Consider the following 27,295-nt stretch of genomic DNA (forward strand, 5'->3'; position numbering starts at 1 on the left):
TGTCATGTATGGGAAGATGGCCCAGGATAAAACATGAGGATGGTTAAACAGGTTCTATAGGCTCAGAGGAATACATGTACAGTGACAGAAGCTGCGTGGCTGTTTTGCGTTCAGCAATGTCCTTCATCACCTGACGAAGGCGGTTTGAGCAAGAAAGGAATAATTCAGGGTCCTAAAAGACAAAACAGAATTAAACTGGCTGGGATAACAAACAAGCTCTTAAATCCACCGATCATGGAAAACCAACCACGGAATCCATTGGTCCAGTCCCAAGCACTATTCCACTGCTGGACAGGGACGTGTGCCATCTTGACCATGCGATCAGTGATGTCTTGGATAACCTTGTTTTGGTCATCTACCTGTAAACAACAATTGGAGAGGTTAAATGTTCCACAAACCCTCCTTCCTGGGCCAGAGGATAATCTAAAACCAATCTATTCTGGTACACTGCAGTCATAATTTTGGTATTTTGTTTTGCCCAGAGTTTAAGAGCGAAAGCAGTCGTTGGTGATGAGCTCCAGGACTGCCTGAAGCCTGATGATTCGATGCAATTAATACTGCTTGGAAGGGTTCCCGAGTTGCCCCTTTTTGCTGCTTCATCTGCTCTCTGATTTCCTTGACAATAGGGTTTGATTTCCTGGTGTGTGCTTTGCAATGCATTACAGCCACCTTGCGAGGTAGCCAAACTGCGTCTAGTAATTCACGTACTTCTGATGCATTGTTCAATTGTTTTCCCTCTATAATGCTCCATGCACTTGAATTGTAAGGAAGGCATATTTAGAGTCTGTATAGATATTTACAGTTTGTCCTTCTGCCAACTGCAGAGCTCGAGTAAGGGCAATTAGTTCAGCTTTTTGTGCAGACGTTCCTGGGGGAAGAGGTTGAGCCTCAACGATTTCATCTTCGGATACAACAGCATATCCAGCAGAACGTATCTCATGAATGATTTGGCTGCTCCCATCAGTGAATAAAGTCCAAGCTCCTTGCCAGGGTTGATCCCTCAGGTCTGGTCTACTGGAATGTATTGTAGTCATGACTTCTTCACAATCATGGGCAACTGGTTCAGGTGCCGGCATAAGAGTGGCCGGGTTCAAGTTTTTGCTGTCTTGTATTTGAATTTCAGGTGTTTCACACAGTAAGGCTTAATACTTGACGAGACATGAATTAGTCATTCATTTTGGTCCATGGGTCTCTAGCAGTCCTTGAATGGTGTGGGGAGTTGTTACGTTCAGAGTTTGACCAAAAGTTAATTTGACTGCTTCTGGAATTAGTAAGCATGCAGCCGCAATGCTTTGAAGGCAACCAGGCCATCCTTTTGCAACATTGTCTATTCCTTTTGAGAGATATGCAACAGGTCGCTCCCATGAGCCTAGAGTTTGAGTCAATACCCCAATGGCCATTCCTTTCTTTTCATCGACGAATAGATGGAATGGTTTCATTACATCTGGCAATCCTAAAGCAGGTGGTTCAATTAAGGCTTCTTTTAATTGACGTAAGCTTGCTAGCTCGTGTCCTTCCCATTGAAAAGTTTGAGACTCTGATTCCTTACCCCGCAACTTGTCGTACAGGGGTTGGGCCATAACTGCATAGTTAGCAATCCACAGTCTACAGTATCCTGCAGCTCCAAGGAACGCTCGGAGTTCCTTCTTACAAGTGGGTACAGGTTGACCTCGTATTGAACTGGTGCGAGAAATTCCCAGACAACGGGTTCCTCCACGTATTTGGAAGCCTAAATACTCTACTTCCAATTCACAGATTTGCGCTTTCTTTTTACTTGCACGATACCCTTTTGAGTACAACGTCTTTAGCAGCTGAAGAGTGGATACTTCACATTCGAGGTACGTCTCTCGAAACACCAGAAGATCATCCACGTATTGTATTACTGGCCCATACATGACTTGGTACATCTTCAAGTCTTTTGCCAGTTGCTCACCGAACAGCGTAGGTGAGTGCCTAAACCCTTGAGGCAAACGAGTCCATGTGTACTGCTGCTTTATTCCAGTAGGTGCATTTTCCCATGTGAAAGCAAAAATCTTCTGACATTCCTCCGCCACCGGGACGGAGAAGAAGGCATCTTTGAGATCAATGACACTGTACCACTTTGATGCAGGAGAGACTTGAGCCAAGATTGAATATGAATTTGGCACGAGGGCTACTAGATCTTCTACTTGACTATTCACTTTCCGTAGGTCTTGTACTGGTCGATAATTATCAGATCCAGGTTTCTTTACGGGCAACAAAGGGGTGTTCCAAGCAGATCGGATTCGTCGGAGAATGCCCAAGTCGTACAGTCTCTGCAGATGTATCTGGATTCCTTGCCTGGCCATATATGGAATGGGGTATTGAGGTTGATTAATCACCTGTGCATTCTGTTTCATCTCTATCCATATGGGGGTAGCGTCGATAGCTATTCCTCCCGGGTTCTGTTCGAACCATACTTGGGGTACACTATCCATCAGTTGTCTTCGTTTTTGTTGAGGGGGGGTGTTGTTTTCATATCGATGTTCGATGGTTCGTTCGACTATGGGAAGATGTAGTCTCCATTCTTCTTGGAGGGGACAGATGAGTATCACTGGATGGTCCCCGAAGGAGTCTTTAACTTCCCCTGTTGGTTGAAATCTCAATGTGGTCTGAGGCTTACACAGCAGGTTCCATCCGATAAGGGATACCATGGTCCCGCCTACTTGTATACTTCATTCTTTCTGCAGAGGGGCAGTGAGTACCTGACCTGAGGCACCCACTATAGAAACAGTCTCTTTCGTCGGGGGGGCCGATTGGTGCAGTCATGACAGATCGTTGGCCTCTGAGTCCAACAGGCCACTGATTTTTGTTGTGTTACCTCGTGGATCTCCACCAGAGGGTCAGTGGGGATTCTTCCCTCCCGGTCTCTTCAGGCTGTATGCTCCTTGTCGCCTCCCCCGCCATCTGCCAGTGGGGGGTTGTCCGATCTCCTTCCTCCTCGGCCCCTTTGTGTCGGTGCAGGTCCATTTTTGTCGTTAGTATTCACTGCAGGGCTCCCGTATTTCTTTTGCCATTCTTCACAGTCTCTCTTCCAATGGCCTTCATTTTTGCAGTACGCACACTGATTCTTTCCCAAAGGGGGTCTTGTTCCCCCTCCTCTTCGCGGTCTGCCATTGTCTTGGCTCCTTCCCGTCCGCGTGTCCTCGAGAGCGGCGGCTAACAGTCACTTTCTCCTTCATGTCTCTACTTGCTTCTCTCTTTTCTCTTCCACTTCTCTATTTCCACATACTTGGTCTGCTATAGCTTTTAACTGGCTGAGGCTCATGCCCTCAAAGCCTTCGGCCTTCTGCAGCTTCTTTTGGATGTCGGGTCTCTATTATTAAGTTCCTGGTTGCAGGGACGGGCCCTTTTCTTCTCTTCCTGATCCCTGTTCCCATACATCTCAAAATACGATGAGTCGTCAGTGAGAAGTTCCAACACTGCTTGTAGTCGGATAATACGATTTAACATATAGATTGGAGTTCTATATCCATAAGAACCATCTTCAGCCCAAGTGGCAGGGCCAGAAGCTGCAAAACATTGCTTCCTTCATACTTGTAAGTTTGGCATTGGGTTAATTCAATAAAGTCAACCTGGATCTGCAGGCAAGGATCCAGGGGGGGCGCTTTAGGTGTGCAGGAGTGATGATCAAACCCTTGGAAGCCTTGTATCAATTACATTGCAAACACTAAGAACATATGGTAATAGCCAGAGCCCAGCCCCCACCAGTGGTCAAAGAACATAATTGCAATATATATATATATATGTGTGTGTGTGTGTGTGGGCCACTACTTTATCATTTGGGCCGACTCATATTTGCTCTTGTTCCTAATCTTGCATAGTGGCCCCTTCTCTTGCCCACAACTTCCAATAATCCTTATCTTGCGCCTGCCACTGAATCAAAATTTTTAATATTAAGTCTTTGTTTTCTCCGGTTTGTTTTTTTTTGGGTTTTGTTTTTTTTTACAAACGGCATCCTGTAATTCTCACAGTCAGCGCTGCACATGCTTGGCTGTCTTATCTTGCCAGTTCCTTAAAACAGGGAGTAGCTCTGCATATTTAACTACTGCTAGCCAAAGAAGCAACAAGAAAAACTTTAACAAAGAACCCATTCTTAATCATTTCTCTAAATTTCCCAGAGACAGCTTCAAAATAAACTGCGTCAGCAAAAGAGAGTTCATACTTTATCATGCGTTCCAATGTAACTTTTAAATAACAGATAATATATAGGAGACAAGTAAGAACAATAATTAACATGGTATTAGAGAATAGAAAGATAAGCATAGGGAGGACACTGGGATAGAAGATATGAGAAAACTGAAAGCTTCTGATTAACAACGTCAGCATTGAAACGCACATCCATATTGAATGCACTACGCACTGGCTCAACGTCTTTTTTTTTTTTTTTCCTCTGGCTCGATTCCCTCCTCTCTCCTGTAATTATCTCTGCCGTTAACCCTTAACTGCCATCAAGTTCTAAACTTCAACACCAGTAAATGCATTCTCCAGTAATCAAATCAGTATTTTAACTTAACACTGTACATTAATTTGTTGTATAGTAGTCTTGTGCAGCATCTGTAAACCAAAATCTCTTCTTATTAGGGTTTAAAACAATTAAAACAATTAAAAAAATCCCTGGTACATGTGCTTGCAATTCACAGATAGCAGTTACATACATTACAATCCTTAATAATGGGGACTTCCAGTTCCCCATTTTGTGCGCCTGAGCCACCATTACGAGGGCGGCTCCCTCCACTAACTTCTTTGCCCACGACGGAGGATTTTCAATAACTGCAATCCAAGCAGTTATGTACGGTATATCCTCAGGGCAACCCGGATTCCCTTCTTCACTAACTATTTTCTGGACCCTCGTGGCCGTTTGGAAATCGAAAGTTCCTACCGGAGGCCAATTTACACACAAACTGGGCCACCTATGGGTGCATCGTTGAATCATTCCGGGTTTAGTACATTTATGTCTATCGAACACTTCCCTATAGTGTTCCGTCATGACTTTTAATGGAGTCGAACCGCCCCCTCCCATCAGGATAGAATTCACAGACAAAGGAGGGAAGGGAAGACGGATAGGTAAGGGGTCCGTACCCGTCAGACACAAAAGGGTCACAATCGCCCCGACTAGGACGCGGTCAGCCCGGCATAGAACTGCAAGGCCATTCACTCTCTTTCACACAACAAGAAACCTATTCCCACTATCGTATGCGTTACTTCTTTTTCCTCTTTTTATGCGCGTGGCTTTCGGAATGCAATTTCTACCAAACCACCGCTTGGGGTGTGATCAAAGCCCCCTCGGTCCCCTCATGGATGGACCGGTTATTTGCTACTCTTTTAGCTATTCTTCACTTTTCCCATCATTCCCATAATACTCGCCTGCAGGGTTCTTCCGAACGTCATGAAAGCCTTCTTCCCGGATCACCAGCCCAAAGGTCTCAGAGGATCTCCATGGAATGACCCCCTCAGATACCTGATCACTGAACTCAGCGGTGGCCACTCACCAGGCAAGTCTGGGGGATCACTCCGCCACAAAATCCCCTGGACCAACTGGGGGGCTAAAATAGCGTCCCCGGTACCTCCTGGCTGAGGCTCGCCAAATGTAACCGTCTCTTTTTAGTCAGTAAGGAGGTCCAGACAACTGATCCGTAAAGATACTTTTATTGCCAGCAAGATGCAGCTAAGACAAAGGCTCAGTACAACTGCATGCCCCTCCCCTCCAGGAGCAGACTCTTATGCACTTTACAGTTCTTATCTTTTACACATGCGTTCTAAGCATTGCTGAGCAAGCATATTCCGGCTGAAGGGGCTACTGACCCCCTCCCTAGACACCCTGGAACTTTCGTGAAACTTCTCCCATGTTCTGCAGGAGAGGCTGCTGGGACTTGCAGTTCTGGAAAGGAATTTGCGAGTCTGCAGTAATACAGCCCATCACATAATACATCCATTGTTCTAATCTAGGTTACAGCAGTGAAAGCTTATCAGAGAATAAGAACAGCGAAGCCAAAAAAATGAAAATGTGCAATGTGCTGACAGAGAGTTTCTCAATGTCCTAATTACAGCTGTATTGCAGACTGTAAGTAAACCCGTCATGAAGCAGGGAATTCTGGTACATGAAGTCCTTTGTCAGGTTGAAGCGTTCAGACCCCTTCACATTCTAGTGCTACCAAACACTTTGCTGCGGCTAGGATGGAAAGGTTTTTACTTTTTATTAATCATTACCCTGGACAAGGACCGGCAGCTTACGGGGGAAGGAGCGGAGAGCAGTTTTCTCTCTCCCGCTTGCAGCAACCAGGCACAGAAGGACTTTGCCGTTCCCACAGCAACTCCTCACCCACCCCCCCCCTCCCGATGCCTCGATCGCCATTTTGTATCGACATGTGGAGAGCCAGCCTGCTGCACATATCGAGCCTGTTTCTTTGCCGGACGGGGGAAGGGATTCTGTAGTTCATTAAGCCCCGTGGACTCTCCGGATTTGATCCTGGACCCTCAAGACGATATCCCCCCTCCTCCAATTACAGGGAAAGCCCCTTCTTATTTTACTACTGATTTTGTACTTTTATTACACAGAGCTTATGTCGCTAGCTTGCTGCAGCAGAAGGATCCCCCCAAAGTCCCTCCTCCTGCAAAGGTGCCTAGGGTATCTACAGACCAGGGATCCAAGCTCCCGGATTCCCAGGGAACTAATTGGGTTCAGACCATACCAGGGGGCGCAAAACCTGCCTGATCCTCCTATCCCACCTCCTCAGCTCCCGGAGCCTGATCCTGATGCAGATCCTTTAACTCAGAATCCACCGGTCGAAGGGGATGACCTGCGGGTCTTTCGCTTGTTCCAACGGGAGGAGCTGGACCCGCTCATCCCTTTTTGTTGTAGACAAGTTGGGCATAGATGCCCCTCCAGCGGAAGCCCCTAGTACCCCGGTTTCCAGTAACATGGACCCTGTCCTGGCAGGACTGAGAGCCCCTCCACGTACCTTCCCTTTTCATCCTATGCTAATGCAGTTACTTCTCCGGGAAAGGGAAGCTCCGGAATCCAGCTTATGAGTAGGCAGTCAATGGACAAGCTCTATCCCCTCCCGGACCACTGCCTAGAGATGCTCAAGGTTCCTAAGATGGATGCTTCGGTTTCCGCTGTCACAAAGAGAACCAGCATGCCAGTGGTTGGAGCGATGGCTTTGAAGGACCTTCAAGATCGGAAGTTGGAGGTATATCTCAAAAGGATCTTTGAAGTTCTAGTTCTCGGTGTTCGGGTGTCTGTAGCAGTCTCATGCAGCAGGTAAGTATCAGGTGGGTTCAACAACTACTTGGCATCCAGGAACTCCCATCTGCAGAGGCGGAACAGGTGGAGCGGATGGAGGCTGCAGTTGCGTATGGGGCTGATGCCCTCTATGATCTTCTCAGGGTGCAAGCCAGAGCCATGGTTTCAGCGGTGTCGGTCAGACGCCTCCTCTGGCTGCAAAATTGGGCGGCAGACTCCTCTTCTAAATCGCAGTTGGGCACTCTCCTATTCAAGGGTAAGTTGCTTTTTGGGGAGGACCTGGAACAGCTTATCAAATCTTTAGGCAACAACAAGATTCATAAGCTGCCTGAGGACCACCCTAAACAGTCCAAGTCCTTTTTTTTTTTTTCCTTCATGCTCTCGTTTCAGGGGGCAGCGCAGGTACAGCAAGCCGCGGGGGCTTCTCAAAGAAGTCCCTCCACTAGATCTCAATCATGGTCTCATTCCTTTATCCCAGGACAAGCAGGATGCTAGTCCTCACATATGGGTGACATCAGTAATGGAGCCCTATGTACGGAAAACTTCTGTAAAAGTTTCTATGAAACTTTTGACTGGCACCAGAGTGCCTACTGAGCATGCCCAGCATGCTATGATATTCCCTGCCACAGGGGTCTCCCTTTAGTCTTCTTTTTTCCGCGAAGCAGTTAGCCTCGCGGTTATTAGGAGTCCTGTGGGATTCTCCACAACTTTTTCCTCACGGAAAACTCTAAAAAACTTCAACCGCAAAGGGTCTCCCTTAGTATAGACATCGCGGTAAGTTTTTACCGATTTCGCGGTTCCGTTCCGTTTTTTACCTGAGTCATAGGCCGTTGACGGCTGTCCGACCACAAAATGACTACAGGCTTCAAAAAATGCCCAAAATGCACTAGGAACATGTCCATCACAGACCCTCACCAGGACTGTGTCCTCTGCCTGGGTGAAGGGCATGATGTAAAAAATTGTCCCTTATGTGCTACGATGACCTCGAAAGGTTGACGTCTGCGGTTAGACAAAATGGAACAGTTGTTTAAAATACAACTGGTTACTGCTCCATCTACTTCCACACAATCGTCTCCGGCTGGGTCGATTAGGAAAGTCGTCCTGAAAAAACGCTATTCAGGTGAGTCGGGAGACGCTCCTTTTTCCTCCCCCTCGCCATCGTCCAGGGCATCAACATCGGGCAGTGAGAAAGCCCGCGAAAAAGACAAACATCGGCATCGTAGGCCGCATACGGCATCCGCTACACCGATACCCGGCGAGCCATCGACGGAAGACGGGGCACCGGTTAAGAAACCCCGGCTCCAGGGTAAGGCTTCGGAGCCATCGACAAGGCGATCCTCGCCGATTCCGGCGGAAGGAACCGTGCCTCCTCAGGGCTCTGAGGATGTACTGATGTCGCCACCACCGCCTCCCCCCATGGGTGCTCTGTTCACACCATCCATGCGGGTGGAACTTGACGTTTACATACGCCAAGCGGTCAGGGATGCCTTCGTCGAAGCGATGCCGTGACCTGCTACACCAGTTCTACCATCGACACCAATCATAATAAGATCGTCGATTCCATCGCCAGTACCCTCGATGCCGATGCCGAGGAAATCACCGCAATCATCGATGACGTCGGTTCCAGCACCGGTGCCGTCCATGCCGCAACCAGCCATGCCATCGATGCCGATGCCTCAGATTCCATCGATTCCAATGCGGCCACCGACCCTGATGACACCATCGGTGCCAACTCATGATTCGTCCATTTTTCAACCTTTGATGGACAGATTGGACTCACTTATCCATGCTTTCTCCTCTTCACCACAAGATCTAGGTTCTGGTCAACATCAGGAACCATTACCAGGTCCGTCAGGTGTCATACCACCCATCAGACCACAAACACCAGTCTCTGAGATCCCATTTAAGCCTCCTAGGCCAACAGGGCATCCTCTGGACACTAGTGACTCAGAATTTTCATCTGAGGAAGATATCCTCTCTGAGCCTTCACCACCAGAGGACAGGAGAAAATCACCACCGGAGGATCTTTCATTTTCTAATTTTATAAAGGAAATGTCTGAAACCATCCCTTTCTCCCTCCTCTCAGAGATAGACAGCAGACAAAAAACCTTGGAGGTACTTCAATTCGTAGATCCTCCTAAGGAAATTCTTGCCATTCCAGTTCACGAGGTCTTACAGGAATTGATGTACAGGATGTGGGAGCACCCTGGGTCTGTGGCGGCAGTCAGTAAGCGTGCTGATGCCACTTATCTGGTTCAGCCCATCCCAGGCTTTCAAAAAACTCAATTGCCACATCAATCAGTAGTGGTCGAGTCGGCCCAGAAGAAGGCCAAGAGGTTAAAACAGCATGCCTCCACACCTCCTGGGAAAGATAACCGGTTCCTAGACAATCTTGGACGGAAAATCTTCCAAGCTGCCATGCTGGTATCCAGAATAAATTCTTACCAGCTTTTCATGAACCAGTACCAGCGAGACCTGTGGAAACAGGTTGAAACACTGTCACACCAATTACCTGACCAATTTCAGGACGGATTGCTAAGACTCGTGCACAAAGGCCTAGAGGCGGGCAAACACGAGGTAAGGGCCACATATGATTCCTTTGAGACAGCCTCCTGGTTGTCAGCGTCAGGAATCACAGCTAGGAGATGGGCCTGGTTAAAATCATCGGAGCTGAGACCAGAGGTACAGGAACGCTTGGCAGACTTGCCTTGCCTGGAGGAAAACCTCTTTGGTGATAAAGTCAAAGAGGCGGTGGCGACCATCAAGGACCACACTGAAACCCTTAAACAGCTGTCTCAGCTGCCACAAGAATTACACCAACCTTCTAGGAGGCTTCCAAGAAGGAAACCAAGGAAACCATATTATCGTCCTAGGCGATATTATCCTCCAGCAACCAGACCCAGACAACAACGGCCTACTCAACGGTCACAACCTCGCCAGAGACCTGCTAGGCCTCAGCAGCCTCCGCCTGCGGCATCCACTTCTGGGTTTTGAAATCCAACCAGAGAGCAGGAGCCATTCCCAAAATCCTCATCCACAATTACCTGTAGGAGGCCGAATTTCTCATTACCATCAAACTTGGACCTCCATCACAACGGACCAATGGGTACTCTCAATTACAACTCAAGGGTACCGCTTGGATTTCCTCACTGTACCAAACGAAAATCCTCCTATTCCATCTTGGACAGTGTCTCATCACTCCACAATTCTACAAGCAGAATTATCCACCCTACTGACTGCCAGGGCCATAGAAAGGGTTCCCAGGCCTCAGTGGGGCAGAGGATTCTACTCCCGATATTTCCTCATTCCAAAGAAAACCGGGGGCCTACGTCCTATCCTGGATCTCAGGAATCTCAACAAATTTCTAAAGAAAGAAAAATTCAGGATGGTGTCATTAGGCACCATGCTACATCTTCTTCAAAAAGGAGATTGGCTCTGCTCTCTGGATCTTCAAGACGCTTACGCTCACATTCCCATCTTTCCTCCTCATCGACAATACCTGCGATTTCTGGTGGAAGGTCAACACTTCCAATACCAAGTACTGCCTTTCGGCCTAGCCTCAGCACCTCGAGTGTTCACAAAGTGTCTTGCAGTAGCGGTGGCACATCTTCACAAGCAAAGAGTACATGTCTTTCCTTACTTGGACGATTGGCTCAGCAGTCAAACACAAAGCGGAGCTCTCTCTTCTCTCCATCTCACAATAAAATTGCTTCACTCCTTGGGGTTTCTCATCAACTACGAGAAATCCCATCTCACACCATCTCACCACTTGCAGTTCATAGGTGCAGATCTCAACACCACCACAGCAAAAGCCTTTCTTCCAAGAGACCGTGCTCAAGCGCTCGTTCTCCTAGCGCACTCTGTTCGCAATCAATCTCGAGTTACAGCTCATCAGTGCCTCACCCTGCTCGGACACATGGCCTCAACGGTTCATGTTACTCCCATGGCCAGGCTCACCATGCGACTAACGCAATGGACACTCAAATCTCAATGGATTCAAGCCATTCAACCATTGTCCACTCCCATTCATATCACACAAGATCTAAGATCATCTCTTCTCTGGTGGACATCCACAATCAACTTGCTCAAAGGCCTGCCTTTCCAGCAACCAGTTCCACAAGTGACTTTAACTACAGATGCGTCCACCTTAGGGTGGGGAGCGCACATTGCTCACCTAAAGACACAGGGAACGTGGACAAGGCAAGAAGCCTCCTTTCAAATAAATTTTCTAGAACTTCGAGCTATACGCTATGCTCTACATGCGTTCAGGGACTGCCTTTCACACAAAACTGTTCTGATCCAAATGGACAACACAGTAGCCATGTGGTACATCAACAAGCAGGGAGGCACAGGCTCGTACCTCCTTTGTCAGGAAGCAGCTCAGATTTGGGACTGGGCCCTAGCACACTCAATTCTTCTGCGGGCCACCTACCTAGCAGGCATCCACAACACAGTAGCGGATCGCCTCAGTCGTCACTTCCAATCACACGAGTGGTCTCTGAACCCATCGCTAGCAACCAAGATTTTTCAGCGTTGGGGTCAACCAACAATAGATCTCTTTGCATCCCACCTGAACTACAAAGTCAACAATTACTGCTCCCTCCTCTGGCAGTCCACCAAGGGACGCCTTTGCTCGCCACTGGAATTCAGGCCTGTTATACGCGTATCCTCCGATACCACTCATAACCAAAACACTAGTGAAGCTACAACAGGACAAGGGGACAATGATACTCATAGCCCCATATTGGCCTCGACAAGTATGGTTTCCCACACTGCTAGATCTATCAGTCAGGGATCCAATTCGCCTGGGAGTAGCTCCAAATCTGATAACTCAGGAACAGGGCCAGTTGCGCCATCCCAACCTTCAATCCCTGTCCCTGACAGCATGGATGTTGAGAGCTTGATCTTACAACCTCTCAACCTTCCAACCACTATATCTCAAGTACTTATAGCGTCACGAAAACCTTCCACTAGAAAGAATTATTCTTACAAATGGAAAAGGTTTACACTGTGGTGCACTCAGAAAGATTTAGATCCTTTCACCTGCCCCACTACCTCGCTACTAGATTATCTTTACCATCTCTCAGACTCTGGTCTTAAGACGTCATCTGTAAGGGTACACTTAAGTGCAATCTCAGCTTACCATAACAAACTGGGAGATGCACCTATTTCTACACAGCCTCTCGTAAGCAGATTCATGAGAGGTCTAACTCACGTTAAACCTCCAGTTCATTCCCCGAGCATACAATGGGATCTGAACGTAGTACTAACTAGGCTTATGCGTTCTCCATTTGAACCCATAAATACCTGTGACCTTAAATACCTTACTTGGAAAACGGTATTTCTCATAGCCATTACATCAACTAGAAGGGTCAGTGAATTGCAAGCGCTAGTCACATACGAACCTTTCACAAAGTTCCTACATGATAGGGTAGTCCTCCGAACACACCCTAAATTCCTTCCTAAGGTTGTCACAGAATTTCACTTGAACCAATCCATTGTTTTACCAACATTCTTTCCTAGGCCTCATTCCCATCAAGGTGAAAGAGCCTTACACACTTTGGACTGTAAGCGTGCGTTATCCTTCTATTTAAACCGCACTGCAGCCCAAAGAAAATCCAGTCAGCTGTTTGTATCCTATGATCCAAACAAACCAGGTAAAGCAGTGGGTAAGCATACTCTGTCCAACTGGCTAGCAGATTGCATACAATTTTGTTATGAAAAGGCAGGCCTTACTCTTCAAGGGCGACTAAAAGCACACTCAGTCAGAGCAATGTCAACTTCAGTAGCACACCTTCGCTCTGTACCTATTCTGGACATTTGCAAAGCAGCAACATGGAGTTCTCTTCACACTTTTGCAGCTCACTACTGTTTAGACAAAGAAGGAAGACAAGATTCAGCATATGGACAATCTGTCTTAAAGAACTTGTTTCCAGTGTAACCCCAACTCCTTCTACATCCAACCTGCTGTGATTTCGGCTGATTCATTTCAACAACAATACTTCACTGTTGCTCACCTCAAAATGACTCAGCCTCTAGCTTGCTAATCACCCATATGTGAGGACTAGCATCCTGCTTGTCCTGGGATAAAGCAAAATTGCTTACCTTGTAATAGGTGTTATCCCAGGACAGCAGGATGTAGTCCTCATGAAACCTGCCCGCCACCCCGCGGAGTTGGGTCCGATACGTTTTATTATTTTATTTTGGCTAACGCTATTGCTACAAATCAAGACTAAAGGGAGACCCCTGTGGCAGGGAATATCATAGCATGCTGGGCATGCTCAGTAGGCACTCTGGTGCCAGTCAAAAGTTTCATAGAAACTTTTACAGAAGTTTTCCGTACATAGGGCTCCATTACTGATGTCACCCATGTGTGAGGACTACATCCTGCTGTCCTGGGATAATACCTATTACAAGGTAAGCAATTTTGCTTTCATGGACGACGGCCATTCCAAGATGGTAACCCTCAAGGATCCGCCCCAAAGTCATCGCAACGAGATGTAGCCGGCCCATTCCTCCGTTCCCAATTTAGGTGGTCGTCTGTCCCTATTTTACAAGGAATGAGTCAAAAAAATTACTTCGGTTTGGTGAGTCCTCGACGTAATCAAACGAGGCTACGCTTTAGAATTTGCTCGGGATCTTCTGGACCGCTATTTAATTTCTCCCTGCGGACTTTGGAAGTGTCCAGCTGTGTGCCAGACTCTCGACAGGCTTCAACAGCTCGGAGCCATAGTCCCTGTCCCCCTGAAGGAACAGGGGTGAAGCCAGTATTCCATCTACTTCGTGGTTCCCAAAAAGGACAGCTCTTTTCAACCAATCCTGGACCTCAAGAGAGTCATCAAGGCGCTCAAGGTCCCCCTAAGGGCGGTCATCGCGGCGGTTTGCACAGGCAAATTCCTTGCTTCTCTCGATTTGACAGAGGCCTACCTTCATATCCCAATCCGCCAGGAACATCAGAAGTATCTCCGTTTCAACATCCTGGGATGGCATTACCAGTTTCGAGTGCTCCCATTCGGTCTCGCCACTGCTCGACGCACATTTACCACGGTCATAGTGGTTGTGGCAGCCTTCCTCCGCTGAGAGGATATACTGGTCCATCCTTACCTGGATGACTGGTTCATTCGGGCAAAATTAGAGAAACTCTGCGCGATTGCAGTCAACAGTCTTGTCGTTTCTCACCTTCCTCAGTTGGATAGTCAATTTCCCCAAGAGCAACCTCAAGCCCTCTCAAGTCCTGGGATTTTTAGAGGCATGCTTCGACACACACGTGGGTGTAAAGTCCTGCATCCTGAGGCCCGGGCGCTCAAGCTCATGAATCAAGTACGACATCTGTTATATCTCTCTGCGCCCACAGCCTGGGACTATCTCCAGGTCCTGGGCTCTATGGCTTCAACTATAGATTTGGTTCCATGGGCCTTCGCACATATGCGGCCTATACAGAAAGCTTTGCTGTCCTGCTGGAAGCCAGTCTCTGAGGAGTTTCAGACACCTCTACCTCTCTCCGACTTTACCATCGCCAGCATACGGTGGTGGCTCTCGCTCGTTCACCTGTTGAAGGGGATGCGCCTAGAAACACCTCAGTGGATCATTGTTACAACGGATGCCAGCCTCTCCGGCTGGGGAGCGGTGTGCCAGAATCAGTCTACCCAAGTGCAATGGTCCCCAGTCCAATCTCAATGGCACATCAATCGTCTGGAGGCCCGAGCGGTTCACCTGGCACTCAAGACGTTCCTGCCCTTGCTCCATCGCAAAGCTGTGCGAGTTCTCTCCGACAATGCCACCACAGTAGCTTACATCAATCGCCAGGGTGGCACCAGGAGTCGGCTGGAAGCCAGCAAGCTGTTCTCCTTGGCGGAGCACCATCTGGCTCAACTGGCAGCCTCCCACATTGCAGGGAAGGAGAATATTCAGGCTGACTTCCTAAGTCATCAACACCTAGACCCCGGAGAGTGGGAGTTGTCTGAAGAGGCGATGGATCTTGTCGTGTGCAAGTGGGGAGCCCCCCCACTTAGATCTGAAAAATGTGAAGGTCCCAGATTCTTCAGCCGTAGACAGGAGCACTGCTCTGAAGGGGTGGATGGCCTGGTGCTACCCTGCCTTCGCGACATCCTCCTGTATGTGTTCCCACCCTGGCCTCTGGTGGGAAAAGTACTCGGAAGAATAGAGCTTCACAAGGGGCCAGTCATTCTCGTAGCGCCAGAATGGCCCCGATACCCTCTTCACCTCGGTCACCTCCAAAACCTACTGAGGCAGGCTCCCGTATTTTTCAATCAGGCAGATCACTTTTGTCTAGCGGCCTGGCTTTTGAGAGGTGCAGACTGAGGAAGAAGGGTTATAAGGAGGAGGTTATTTCCACCTTGTTGCGTGCGCGTAAGATTTCAACCTCTCTCGCTTACGTTCGGGTATGGAGAGTGTTTGAGACAATGTGTGCTGACTTAGGAGTAATGGCGCGCAAGGCCCCAATGTTGCAGGTCCTATCTTTCCTACAGAATGGCCTCTCCAAGGGTTTGTCTTTCAATTCCCTGTGGGTTCAAGTTTCAGCTCTCTGTTCCCTCTTAGGGCGGGTCGATGGTTACGCGGTGGCGGCCCACCCCGATGTCATGCGGTTCCTCAAGGGGCTAAGCACTTGAACCCGCCTCTCCGGGCTACTTGTCCGTCATGGAGCCTTAATCTGGTACTTCGAGTTCTCTGCGGGGCGCTTTTCGAATCCCTCAGGCGGGCCACGCTCAAAGACCTGACTCTTAAGACAGTATTTCTGGTCTCTATCTGCTTGGCCAGGAGAGTGTCCGAGCTCCAAGCCTTGTCTTGTAGGGAACCATTTTTTCGTTTTTCTGATTCAGGTGTTTCCCTCAAGACAGTACTATCCTTTTTACCAAAGGTCGTGTCCTCTTTTCACTTAAATCAGTCAGTGGAGCTACATGCCTTTGCTCCAGATGACATTGCGAGCACACCTGGCGGAGACCTAAGGCGCCTTGATGTGAAAAGAGTGCTACTGCAATACTTGGAAGTCACAAATGAGTTTCGGGTCTCTGATCATCTCTTTGTCTTATGGAGCGGACCCAATAAGGGGAACAAGGCTTCTAAAGCTACCATCGCTCGCTGGCTAAAGGAGGCAATTGCGTCGGCGTATATCTGTCGGGGCTGGCCGGTTCCAGAGGGCTTAAAGGCCCATTCGTTGCGTTCACAGGCTACCTCTTGGGCGGAGAGCCAGTTGGTCTCCCTGCAAGAAATATGCAGAGCAGCTACTTGGAAATCTCTTCATACCTTTGCTCATCATTATCACCTCGATGTACAGGCGCCAGTTTTTGGTTCCTTCGGCAGACAGGTGCTTCGAGCGGGACTATCTCGGTCCCACCCTACTTAGGGAAACTTTGGTACATCCCACTGTCTGGACTGATCCAGGTACGTACAGGGAAAGGAAAATTTGGTTGTTATCTGCTAATTTTCGTTCCTGTAGTACCACAGATCAGTCCAGGTGCTCGCCCTTCTTGCATTCTGACTTTTCTTGGAAACGACCACTCGATGTTTCTTTCATTTACAGATTTTGGGAGTATCTCCTAAGCTTATCAGAGCAACGCATATCTGAGCTATAAGGCACCGGAAGTATCTGACCATTAATTGTAAGAGCGTTTTTTTTGCATTGTTTTAAATTTCCAGTTCCAATTTGAAGGTTACAGGTTTTACTTGCTTGATCTTTATCTGGTTAAGATTATAGTTTACAATTTTTTCCTGCTTTGATAACGATTATACTGAAGGGACACAGGGGGAGCACTGTCCTGATATAGGATACCTTTTGAGTTTTTCTCTGTCTCCATCTGCTGGAAAGGAGGCTCAACCCACTGTCTGGACTGATCCGTGGTACTACAGGAACGAAAATTTGCAGGTAAGAACCAATTTTCCTATTCTGCACTTTATTTCAATTGCATCTTCAGTCAAGTAACTATTGTTCTATATACTTGTAAATCCTGTACTGTTTAAACAGGTGCTATGGAAGTAAATAATAGCAATAGCTTAAGAAAAAACCTCAGCTAGCATAATTTATTTATTTAGATTTATATTCCACTTTTTGCACTTTTTTCAGTGCTTCAAAGTGGATTACATTCAGGTACTGTAGGTAGTATTTCCCTATCCCCAGAGGGCTTACAATCTAACAGGCCGATTCAGTAAAGTCCGTGGGAGAGCGGGCGAATGCCCGCTCTCCCGGTGTGCGCACAGGCCACTCGCCGGTGCGCGTGATTCAGTATTTAAATTAGGCCCGGCGGTAAAAACGGGCAAAAAGAGGCGCTAGGGACACTAGCGCGACCCTAGCGCCTCCTTTTTGACAGGAGCGGCAGCTGTCAGAGGATTTGACAGCCAACGCTCAATTTTGCCGGCGTCTGTTCTTGAGCCCGCTGACAGCCCGAGCCCACTGACAGCCACGGGCTCGGAAACCGGACACTGGCAAAATTGAGCGTCCGGTTTTCGACCCGACAGCCGCCGGCCGACTTCCAAATTAAAAAAAAAATTTTTTTTTAATTTTTTTTACTCTTCGGGACCGACTTAATATCGCCATGATATTAAGTCGGAGGGTGCACAGAAAAGCAGGCACTAATTTCTGAAAGTAAAATGTGCGGCTTGGCTGCACATTTTACTTTCTGAATCGCGCGCGAATACCTAATAGGGCCATGCATTTGCATGTTGAGGGCGCTATTAGGTTTGGCGGGTTGGACGCGCGTTTTCCGCCCCTTACTGAATAAGGGGTAAAGGAAAACGCGCGTCCAAGGTCAGGTTAACAGTGTGCTCCGCACTGTACTGTATCGGCCTGTAAGTTTGTACCTGAGGCAATGGAGGGTAAAGTAACTTGCCCAAGGTCACAAGAAGCAACAACAGGACTCAAACCCTAGTCTCCTGATTTGTAACACACTGCTCTAACCACTAGGCTACTCCTCCACTCCACTCCATAAGTATATAAATACCTGCCAGATATCAGAAATGAGTGATTCGGTTGTAAAACTGCGCTCTGTCTACACCTCCCAGACTAAGTGGTTACACCTCTTCTTTTTGTTTTGATATCTGCACAATTAAGCTAGTCATCTAGCCCATTTAAGTGTAAAGGTTATTTTTTTAGCACAGTCATCTTAGCTGGTTTATACGTCTGTAAAGGAGTATATATCAGGGCCATGCATTTAGCTTGGTCCACCTTTATGACCAAGGAATTCTTGTCCTAGGGTGTTTCTCTATGCCGGGGAATAAGAGAGCAGACCCAAGATAGTTCAGGGAGATCCTGAGGATGAGAAGGAGGCAGATCATATGAAGGCTTTCTATTGCTGTAACTTTCCATTTAGAACTGCTGAGAAAGTAGACCTTTCTACCTATTTTATGCTCTAAATATTAAAGCTGATTCTGTGGCGAAAAGGCCAGAGTCCAAACTATTCTACTTGCATGTTATTACAACATCACCTTTTGGTTTTGTGCACAACAGTAGTCCTTTAACATTCACCACATATTCTCATGTTCCAGAGCACTATATATCTGCAGAGGGCCATCCTGAGGAATCTCATCCTGTGACAGTGGAAGAGGAATCTCTTTTTCGAGCATCCTACCCTGATGTTGTTGCCCTTTTTGAAAGAGTAAAGTTGGATATTGGCAACAAAAAACAAAAAAGTAAGCTTCTGATATATATAATACTGCATGTCACTGTTACTCTAGGCCAGGGTTGGCAAACTCCAGTCCTCAAATGCCACAAACAGGGCAGGTTTTCAGGATATCTACAATGAATATGCATGAGAGAGATTTCCATTCATTGCCTCATTGTATGCAAATCTATCTCATGCATATTCATTTTGGATATCCTGAAAACCTGGCCTGTATGCGGCACTCGAGGACAGGAGTTTGCCATCCCTGCTCTAGGCTCATTAGAAGATGAACATTTTAATTATATCACCATCTGAAGAAGGAACCATAGTAAACCCAAGGTTTGCATTTTCAGATATGTTAACTGGCAAAAGATGCTACCTTTTTAATAAACTGTTTCTTGGTTTTCTATTAACTAATTTTATTTTTAGTGGGCTGATGTGCTTCCTTTTATTATCTATTGCATTCTAATTTGAATATTTCTTTACAATGGACATGGAATAATTACAATAGAATATAAGATTTTGGTGTAGATTCCTTCTCTTATTCTACTAACTGATATTGTATTTTCTTTCATAATTACATTTGTATAGCAAAATAAAACTGTTTTAAAGTGAAGGATGCATTCTAATTTTACTCCTGTTAAGTTTCATTTAGCTTAGACATAGAATGGAGAGTTATTTAATATTTTGTCACTCCTTTGTTGAATAGAAAACATTTAAAAACTCACTGTTCTTGAAAACTGATCATTACTAGCCAAGCAGTTTTCAGAAGAAGTTAATTGAGTCCTGGCTTTATCCAGTAGTACACATGAATTTATGGTCTTACTTCTCATAGGGAAATCAAAACAATAGGGCGTCTACTACACCCACATAATTATGTGGCAAAGTTTTGTTTTTTTTTTGCTTTTGGCTCAGAAAGCAAGTTATGTAATTGTACTTTTATCTGTTACAGGCAAGAAGACTAAAATCAAAGGACAGCAAATCTCCGAGCTTGCTGATGTAGCTGATCTGCTAGCTCAAATGAACTTAAAACAAGAGGGGAAGGAGGCTTTTGCTCCATGGGATTCTGAGATGGCTGATAAAAATGTTTTGAACAAGAGAAACCTACAAAAAAGCCTCTCAGGCTGTGTTGATCCTCTGTGTACAGGAGCTGAACCATTGCCAAACACACATCCAGGGTACACAACAGACAGTGCTGAGTACACAACAACACCAGATAACGGATCCCCTACAATGCAGTTCAACAAACATCACCTTTATGTGCCATTATCTGATGTTTCATCCCTGATCTCCGAATTGCAGCTGAGTACCATTGATTGGGAAGCTACCTCATTTAGCTGTTCCCCTCAAGTACAGAGTAATGTTGATCCTGCCCATATTTTAACAGTTGATGAGACTGATGGGTGTCTGGGTCATAATTGTTTAAATCAACAGTGCCACTTGCAATGTAGTGCCATAGGAGATGCTACCCAAGTTAGCAAATCTGTCTCATGCATTCATACTTCTTGTTGTAATCTAGAGTATTCCTCTTCAACTGATACCCATAGAGCAGCACATCTTCAAACTCTGCCTTTAAAAGAGCGCATCCTTTTGAAGAATGCTTTCCAGCATGATTCTTTGCATCCACATAGCCTGCTTGCCAGTACAACAGGTCACTTGAATCATAAATCCTTGGTAGAGCACAAAAGAGAATCTTCAAATGCTTGGACAGGATATGCATCTGTTCCTTCTTCTTTTGGTGTGATAAATATAGAAAAGGAACCTGAACAAACAAATGCACAGAACCAGCTGAAAAACTCTGAAGCAGCAAATACAGCCATTCAAACAGAGCACAAGAAAGCAACCAGCTCTGTTCCCCATACAGTTTGGAGTGTTCAGACAGGCAAACCTCTTAGTTTTATCTGTGACCCACAGAACATGTCAGCTCATTGTGGAGTTAGAATAACAGAAGCTAAAACTGGCCAGAAGCAAAATACTAAACAGAGTGTTTGTCACGTAGGGTATTCATCTAGCGAAGAGAGTGACATGGGAGACACTGACAATAAACAACAACTTTCTAAAGTTAAACAGCATAGCAGAAAAGTGAATCCTGCTCAATGCAAGGAAAGAACAAAAAAACTGGGTGTCAGTGACAGAAGGCTCGAAGAAAGAAAAGGGAAGCTAAGTAAACAGAATTTTAATATCAGTGGAAAGAATTTTGCAGCTCAAGATACTGCAGTATCACAAACAAGCACTTCTTTGCAAGGAAGGTCAAGTGAAAATGTCTGTTTCCAAACCCCCATGAGGAAAGTCGCAAGCTGTGAATCAATTTTGTCTCCAGTACAGGAGAGTGAAGGAGATGATTCAGTCATTTCCTTAGATAGTCCTCTGCCATTGTCCGAGAGGTTAAAGTTAAGACTACAGTACAATTAAAGAACCAAATGCATTTGTCCTTCCTCAGATTCCCATTTTCCATATGATGCTGTGGCTGGAAAATCAGGATTTCCCCACTGAGTTGGAAAGGCTTTCATTTTCTTTTCCCTTTCACGCAGCCATTGATGACCGTCAAATGTAGCTCAGCTAATATTTTTTATTATGCCAACTTTATGTGAGCAAAATGACAGAAATTTAAGGAGGAAAATAATTTTTGATTCATAATTATTTTTTAGATTCTGGTACTCTTGTAAAGTAGTGGTTAATGCTTGGCTCATTACTAGGCCATGCTATTTGTGTGCTTGGCAGAAACCATAATAGCAGGTTGCTTGCTGACATAAAATGTGTAAATATTTTATAGATGGAAGTTCTTAGTAACTATTAATGCTGTTGTGTTTAATTTTATTGTATCTCTATGTTATACTTATTTTAGGATAATGAGTTTTGTAGCAGTAATGCTAGAAAAATTCATAAATATATCAACTTGTCTTTATATCGACTGTTTTTGGTTTTATTCCTAAACTCTCTTATTTGTACTGTTTTATTAAGTTTCTTATATGCATAACTTCAAGAAAAAATAAAGTGTGACTGTTGTGGGCTTTAAGAAACACTTAATGCTGACAACTAAAAAAAGAGAGAAAAAATCATTTATTGAGATATCCCAGGAGAAGAGTACAATTACCAGCAAAGGCAATTCGGGAGCAGTCTCAGAGGGACATTAATAATGCAGTAGGTAAAATAGTCCATCACCTCTAATTTGCACACCAATAAGTTAACTGCATAGTTAACAGAACATTTTCCTAATTGGTTGGGATAATGTTATCTCATATATGCTATTAAGATTGGATTTTTTTAAGTCATGTGATTTCTTGTAAATTGAGCCTACAATTCTGAAACAAAACTCATTGCTAACCCTTAAAATACCTTGTGACCTTTAACATACTTTTTAGTATTTCAATAGACTTTGCAATTCCTGCAAGTCAGATCAATGCAATCTCATTGCTGTAATTATTTTTATTTCTTCACTGCCACCAAATTAGTCTGGCTTCATAGAAAAACCTTCTCCATTCACCCTTACATTCTCCCATTTTGTGATATTTAGTATGGCGATATATGTTCCAAACTCCAATACCGCATCCCATGTCTTAGGTTTGTTCCATGCAGTAACCCATGAAGCAGTGGGTTAGGCTAGAACTCTTACCTGTCATAGGGGTGGAGGCTCTTGGTTAATCTCATGTTAGCTAAAGTTGATCTATAACATTTGAAACTGTCAAAGTTAATATTGAAAGGTATTTAGCAGGATAACTCAAAATTTATCTGGCTAAATGAAGATTTGGGTACTTATCTGGCTCAGTTCTTACCAGATAATAAGCGGGCTAGAATTTAACCAAATTAGTGACATTCCATGGGCTTAACTGGGAGGAGTTGATAAACAGATAACTTATCCAGTAGACCTGTCTCAAAGCTAGCCAGATAAGTTGTAAGATAGTCAGGTACATTTGATGCATCCACGCCACTGAATATATGGGCTAAGTTAGCCGGATAAGTTTATCTGGCTAATTAGTCAAGCTACACAGCGGCTGAATATGACTCTCCTCATTTCTCCTCCGTAAAAAAGAATAGGAGGACAACAAGAAAAGTCCAAGACTTTCTTCTTTGAGTGGGGATTGGAAAATTTAATAGCAAGAGGAGATGGAGTCAATACCATCATGAAACTGGTAGTAGACTTAAAACAAAGACTTATTGTACATTGACAGCCAAGACATAAGACAACAAAGAAAATTAACTTAACTACAGTAATGACAGTCATGCATATCAGTTTGTTTTCCAAAGGTCTAAACCCAGTTTGGGCACCAGTATTTAGGAAGTCTCAGAAGTCCTAGTCCTACTTTAATTGGAGAAGCTGCAGCTTGTTAAAGGAGTAGAAAATATTTAGAAAATTAACATAATGACTTTGATTCAAATGGCAAATATAAAAGGGTTCATGGGGAACAAGACAGTCAAAAGCAATTCCAAACCTTGGGCCATCAGACTACAAAGTGATAGTCTTATAAGTGGGTAGCTGTCCCTTGACCCTTCACACACACCTTCAGGCCTTTAATTTACAAATGGTAACAGAAATTTGGGAAGCTAACAAAATCAGCACAATAATAGGTGAATTCAGTTACCCTAGTATTGATGGGTAAATGTCACATCAGGACATGTTAAGAAGGTAAAGTTTCTAGACAAATTAAAGGACATACTTCTCTCACAGCAGAACTGAAGACCTTGCTCCAGGCTGCTTCTCCCTTAGCAGCACCATCAAAGACCTTGCTCCAGGCTGCTTCTCTCGCAGCAGCACCAGGGACCTTGCTCCAGGCTGCTTCTCTTGCAACTGCACCAGAGACCTTGCTCCAGGCTGCTTTGCCCGCAGATTCAAAGACTCTGTTCACAGTGACTTCAGCCTTCCAGGTCGAGCCTGCTCCAGCGAGGCCGCTGCTGGTGTCCAGGCTGGGCCAACTCTTGTGATGCTTTTCTCCATGTCGAGCCAACTCCTACAATGGCTCTGCTCCAGGGAGAGTTCAATCCTGTGATGGCTCAACTCCAAGACGTGACAAATTCTAAAATTTCATGTTTGGTTGTCCCTGCAGCCTCTGTCCAGCCACTGATGAAAACCGCAGTGCTTTTGATGACTCTAGCTGTTCCTGCCACATCTCCACAGCTGAGCTAGCTCCTGTCATGACTCCATTCCAAGCTGAGCCAGTTCTTACCACTTCTCAGCAATACAAAGTCAAGCCAATTCCTGCCACAGCTGTGCTCCAAGCTGAGTCAGTTCCCGTCATGATTCTACTTCAGACCAAGTCAGCTTCTGCTATAACTCTTGAGCCAGCCCATGTATAATGACTTCGTTCCTGGCTGAGCCAGCCATTCCTCTGATGGCTCTGCTCTTGGCCATGCCAGCAAAGTCAAAGATTCCATGCCAGGTTGTCCCAGTAGCTCCAGCCCTTGCACTGGTGAGATCAGAGCCAGCTGTTGCCAGAGCTCCAGTGTCTACTCTTGCACCACTGAATTTTATGTCAGATGTCTTATCAAAGTAACCAAAAAACAAGAAAAATAGGGCGGAGAGAATTTCAAATGTCCATCAATTTTAGATTCAAAAGAAATGTTATTTGTAATAGTCCAGATGAACCATCAGATATTTCAAATTCATAAAGTGTTACTTGGTCCATTGGGATATCTTGTCAACCCAAGTTCCTGTTCTTGGACTGTCTGCTCGAAACTGTGTCTCCCTGGGAATCCAGTGGATTTTGGAGGTGGCCACAGGCCACCCATTAGAGGGGGGGAATTCTGTCACATGCCCCAAGTTGATCCTTCTCACCCCACTCCTCTTATATTCTCTACTTGATGTCATTCCCTCTCTTTCACCCTCCACAGCCAATCTTTCTCCACCTGATCAAACCCTCTAACCTGTCTTGTATCTGATCCCTACTTTCAAATAGCTACTTCTTCAAACATCTTCCTGGCCGGGAAAGTAGCAGCATTTTCCTTTGGGCCCCGGGCCAAAGGTGGACAAAACTTATGGGAAGAGAGGGCAGGCTAATGACATGAGAGAAGCAATGGCAATCTCTGTTGGCCCATACATACCCCCTCCCCTTCTCTCTCCTCATGGTTGGTCCCAGGCAAGACGGTGATCAGTAACAGCATTATGAAAGTTCAGCTCAAGATTTAAGAGCTAGTGTAAGTTCACAGGCCCTACAGTGACCTTGATCTCCTCACTCAAGGCTTCCCGTTACCACAGAAACTTATGCAAAAGCAGTGCTATTGCAGGACCTGTAAACACGTGCTGACTCACAGGTCCTACATCGACTCACTACTAATTCTGCTGCTGTTGCTGGCACCTGAAAAAGGGGCATGATTAGGGTAATTTCCCAGCTCCCACATCGCGAAGATATTTTTTGTGTCAGGTGCCACGTCAGCATGTTCTGCGATGCATCAGCGCGTCAGCCGTGGCACGCGCTATTACCTGTGTCTCGCATTGTTTTATGCATACATATAACCACTTCCTGCAGCTACCTCTTTGAGGCTGAGTCGAGGCGTGGGTTAGAGGAGAGGAGATGAGTTGTGGTTTAGTGGATTAGGAGTTCTTAGTGATTGCTGAGTGCATTGTCCTGTTCTTTATTTTTTTACTTGTGTTTATCTTTTGTCTATCTGTGTGAAAGATTTTGTTTGTTTGTCTGTTGGTCTTTTTCTATGGAGGAGTGAGGAGATGTGTGCAGGAGGAGTGTCAAAGAGCGTGAAGGAGTGGTGGTTGTGGAGAGGATGAAGTGTGAGGCGTAGGAGGATGAGGGCAGGAGTTCTACGGGAAGTAGGAGTAGGGACAGGGCTAGGAGTAGAGATAGAGGGAAGGGGATAGACAGGCCAGGATGGAGGGAGGAGGACAACAGGCTAGGGATAGTGAGAGGGCAGAGGGGAAGGGAGTTTGCAGGGCAGGAACAGGAGGGGGGAGGAAAGGTTGGGAGTGAGAACAAGGAAAGGGAAGATAGCTCTTCAGAAGGGGAAGTGGCACCAAATTCTGACAGCCAGGCAGCAGGATGCCCTCGGCTAAAGGCTCTCAGTTGCAGCATCGAGGACAATGAGATGATTATTGCTGGTGTCCTCGAGCATTACTCTTTCCTTTTTGGAAGTCATGCATCCAGGACCTCCAAGGTATCAAAGGGCCAGATCTGGCGCTTCATTGCACTGGCAATTTCCAGGCAAAGCGGTGTCCAGCACAGTGCTGAGCAGGTGGCCCACAGGTACTAGGACATAAAGACACAGTTAAAGATGAAGGTCAGCAGCCTCAAGTACTTCCGGCAGCCCAGCGGAAGAGCCCTGTGCCCAATTGTTCTCACACCATAGAGGAGCGTCTCATCCAGCAGCTGGGACTGGACGTGTTTGTGGGCATGGCTGAGCGGCTAGACACGACACGAGCCAGAGCTGGTAAGTTCACCTCAACAGTTAATGGCATGGCTGCTACATTTATGCACATCATTTGGCATAACATGCTCACATTGTTTGAGATGCAAGTACACATGTCATGTGAAATGTTCCATGTGTGTACTTTTTGGCTTTGGTACTTATGTTTTCTTCTTTGTTTCCACAGCTCTCGCCCAGGCCTCTGCCGGTCCTAGCTGGAATATTAACGGCACCCTTGCTTATGGATACACAAACTTAATTCAGTGAGAAGCAGCAGCATCACAGCCCGCTCCTGGATGTCCTGGGCTCAGCAACCCCGCTAAATGTCATTTTGAATCTCTCTGGCTTTATAGATGAACCCAGCCTGCAATGGGACAAGGTGCAGGCAGTGCAACCTCGCTCCAGCATGAGGCAGCAGGCACTGAGGCAGACCAGACTTCCAGCCCCCTCATGCCCCCTTCTAGAGCCCAAAATCTCATCTCCCAACATGAGCACATCACCAGCTCCGCCACCAAACAGCACCGTCAACCACATTGAACTTCATACAAGAGCAGCTGAATTTGTTGGGAAGGAGCCATTGTGTGCAGCTACACCAAATATGGGCAGAGCTAGTGCACCTGAGGAAGGCTGTCAACTGGAAAACCCAGATCTCGCATGCCCAGATGGCAGTGCAGGCACAGGGTCTCACTACAGTGGCAACATCAATAAATAATCTCACCGCTGTCATGATACAGATTCTCCAAAGAATGCCGTAGCCAGCATCTGTGCCTTCCCTAGCATCACAGGACTCAATACCATGCAGCAGCCACCACTCTGAGAGATGACTAAGGAGGAGACCCCCCAAGGACATGCCGCCCTAAGTGGCAAGGCCCATGAAGCCTCCCATATATCTGGCCTCTAAGGCCAAAGATCAAGACTTCTAGGACAAGCCTGGCCAGGCCTCTGAACAGAGTTCATGTTCCAGCTAGATAGAAGAAGCCTGCTGGGCAAGTCATGACTTCAGAATTCCTGTGCCCGCTGGAAGATGGCGATGGTCTAATGCATGCCACTGTAGTCCTGCAGTTTGCTT

At 46.1% G+C, this 27,295-nt stretch overlaps 1 protein-coding gene across 3 annotated transcripts in view; it reads left to right on the top strand.

Moving 5' to 3' along the window:
• The window catches only part of GEN1 (GEN1 Holliday junction 5' flap endonuclease), a 129,585-nt gene extending 107,695 nt beyond the window's left edge, over positions 1-21,890 (top strand). For 2 of the 3 annotated variants that reach the window (XM_029595952.1, XM_029595953.1), the window contains 2 exons: positions 18,764-18,907; positions 19,832-21,890. In XM_029595952.1, coding sequence (XP_029451812.1) covers positions 18,764-18,907; positions 19,832-21,291 — 1,604 coding nt within the window. In that variant the 3' untranslated portion in view covers positions 21,292-21,890. Of the gene's footprint in view, positions 1-18,763; positions 18,908-19,831 lie in introns of those variants that run through there. The other variant, XM_029595954.1, reaches the window with a different exon arrangement.
• Positions 21,891-27,295: the final 5,405 nt, after the last annotated feature.

This window comes from Rhinatrema bivittatum, chromosome 3, assembly GCF_901001135.1.
Source record: "Rhinatrema bivittatum chromosome 3, aRhiBiv1.1, whole genome shotgun sequence".
NCBI lineage: Eukaryota > Metazoa > Chordata > Amphibia > Gymnophiona > Rhinatrematidae > Rhinatrema > Rhinatrema bivittatum.